This window comes from Alosa sapidissima, chromosome 24, assembly GCF_018492685.1.
Source record: "Alosa sapidissima isolate fAloSap1 chromosome 24, fAloSap1.pri, whole genome shotgun sequence".
Lineage (NCBI taxonomy): Eukaryota > Metazoa > Chordata > Actinopteri > Clupeiformes > Clupeidae > Alosa > Alosa sapidissima.
Genome location: NC_055980.1, coordinates 17,499,614 through 17,502,223, shown reverse-complemented (window position 1 = coordinate 17,502,223; position 2,610 = coordinate 17,499,614). Strand labels below are relative to the sequence as shown.

General features: G+C 45.1%; 1 protein-coding gene across 1 annotated transcript; it reads left to right on the top strand.

Moving 5' to 3' along the window:
- The first annotated feature begins 517 nt into the window (after positions 1-517).
- On the top strand, positions 518-1,728 carry ch25h (cholesterol 25-hydroxylase). The gene has a single exon (XM_042082528.1). The coding sequence runs from the start codon at positions 569-571 to the stop codon at positions 1,328-1,330; it is 762 nt and encodes a 253-aa protein (XP_041938462.1). The 5' UTR covers positions 518-568; the 3' UTR covers positions 1,331-1,728.
- The last annotated feature ends 882 nt before the right edge of the window (positions 1,729-2,610 follow it).

The window sequence follows — 2,610 nt, the reverse complement described above, 5'->3', positions numbered from 1 at the left end:
ACGTATGTTATTGATTGATATGCTTTTACAGAGTAAATATCCAAATCTATGCTGCTCCAAAATGGTCATGGTCTTTTTTCTATCTCTCCGATATGCATTACACTAGCTAACACACACACACACACACACACACACACACACACACACACACACACACACAGTGTCCTGAGTGGAGCATCAGAGGGGGACAGGTGAGAGCAGGGTTGATGTTCAGAGGCTTCTAAAAGATCTATCCTTTTGGGTCTCATCTGCAGGAAAACATGAACCCAAGAAAACAAGGGAGCAGTAGTGCCCCCCCCCCCCCCCCCCCCCCACATAAGATTAATAAGATTTATAAGATAGCCACTTGCATAATTTTGATCAAACATAACTGTGTGTGTGTGTGTGTGTGTGTGTGTATGAACATTGCTGCTCCTTTTTTTCTTCGACTCCCACACAAACTGGAAATTCCACAGGATGTAAGCCTTATAAGGCGGGGGGCCGGCTCTATCGTAGGGAAAGCACACTCTAGCTGCATGCTCACGCTGAGAGAGCTTCATACTTCTCTCGTGCACCGACACGAGCAGACATGTCTACACGGCTGCTCCAGAGTCTCTGGGACTGGGTCCTGACGCACGACACATGGCTGCACTCCCCCTTCTTCCCCGTGCTCTTCTCCCTGGGCACCTACCTGCTCTGCTGCCTGCCCTACGTGGCCCTGGACCTCTTGTCGCCGCACGTCGAGCTGATCCGCCGCTACAAGATCCAGGAGAGGAGCCACGTCTCGTGGAAGGTGATGTGGAGCTGCCTGGTCCACTCGCTGTACAACCACGTTGTGTTCATCTTCCCGCTGACTGTCTTACACTGGTACTGGAGGCGGGTGAGCTTGCCGGCCGAGGCGCCGGGCGCGCTGAAGGTGGCGGGGGACGCCGTGGCGTGCCTGCTGCTTTTCGATTTCCAGTACTTCATCTGGCACACGCTGCATCACAAGGTGCCCTGGCTGTACCGCACGTTCCACAAGGTGCACCACAAGTACACGTCCACGTTCGTGCTGAGCACGGAGTACTCAGGGGCCTGGGAGACCCTCTCGCTGGGCTTCTTCGCCGCCATCAACCCCATGATCCTGGGATGCCACCCGCTCACTGAGCTGCTCTTCTTTGTGCTCAACATCGCACTGTCTGTGGAGGACCACTGTGGATACGACCTCCCCTGGGCCACACACCGCTTGGTGCCGTTTGGACTTTACGGAGGCGCGCCGCATCACGACCTCCATCACCTCAAGTTCAAGTCTAACTATGCGCCGTACTTCACACACTGGGACAGGCTGTTTGGGACTCTACACGAGGACTAAAAGGAATTAAAGACTCAAAAGAAAAGAAGGACACTTTATGCATTGGCCTAAATGCTTTTATTCTTTTACATTAAAAGGAATTACATTGTGCTGGCACAATTATGAACTCTAAGAACTCATACAACCACATGCACAAACCAAATATTGTATTTATTGAAAATGACTTATTGATCAGTTGTTTGCTATTATCAAATAATATATTTTTATATGCTGTTAAATTGCTTATTTAACAAAATATATTCTAATGTCCTGCAGATTTGCCAAGAATGTTAATTACCCAATTGGTTATGTTAATGATAACCAACGGGCCATATGATTGTGCACATTTGCTTTTATTTAATCTGCATATGAATGAAGTAGAGCTGAATTTAATAAAACAAAGGTCAAAACAAAGTTTACATTATGAGCTTCCTCTTGCAATGTGTTCAAACTGCACGTGTGACACTGGGAAAATTACAGGTGGATAAACTAGAGTGAGTTTATGACTGACGGATGTAAAGCATGTGGCAATGACAAAGCTTTAGGGCATGCAAGTAAGCTCCTACTTCCTTATTACAGAGACAGCTACTCACTTCACTGTGCTGTTTAGGTGGTGGGTGGTGATGAAATTTTGTTATTATCCAATACCCTAAGGGATGGGTAACAATGACCTGGGTGACCTAGAACATTATGAATGTGTTGAAAAAAGCAGAACTTGTGTTGTTGTTTTTTTTTTAACACATCTCTGTGTCCAGATAAGGACAACACAGTTTGTCAACCAGGTCAGAAGGGGACTGACAGACTGACAGGGGGAAAATCAAAGTAAAGTCACCGTAAATATCCAAAATGTCAAAAACTAGTCATGATTTTCAGAGTATCATCGCCCAGCTTAAATCAGCCATAGGGTCGACTAGGGTGCTCTGCTTTGCATCTTACTGCACAGCATTTTGACCCTTTGTCTTGTTTCCCACAAATTCTGCTCTCCCTAATTTCAATGGGCAATTTGGAGTTTAATTAGAAATAAGAACACAAGAATGTTTTTTTTTAGCGCTACATCAAAATCAGCAACCTGGCACATACAAATGTAACATAGCCAAACTTTTCCAAAAAGCCTGTCTCTCATCCAGTGACAGAGATGAGCTTTGAAGTCTATGTCACCCATCAATCAAGCAGTACAGATGGGGGGAAAACACTAAAAAAGACGTATTATGTCACAAAAATCAAACCAAACGAAAAGACAAAAAAATATTGTTTAGTTTATAGATACACATTAAATCAAAGTTGTTTTTTTTATCAACTTT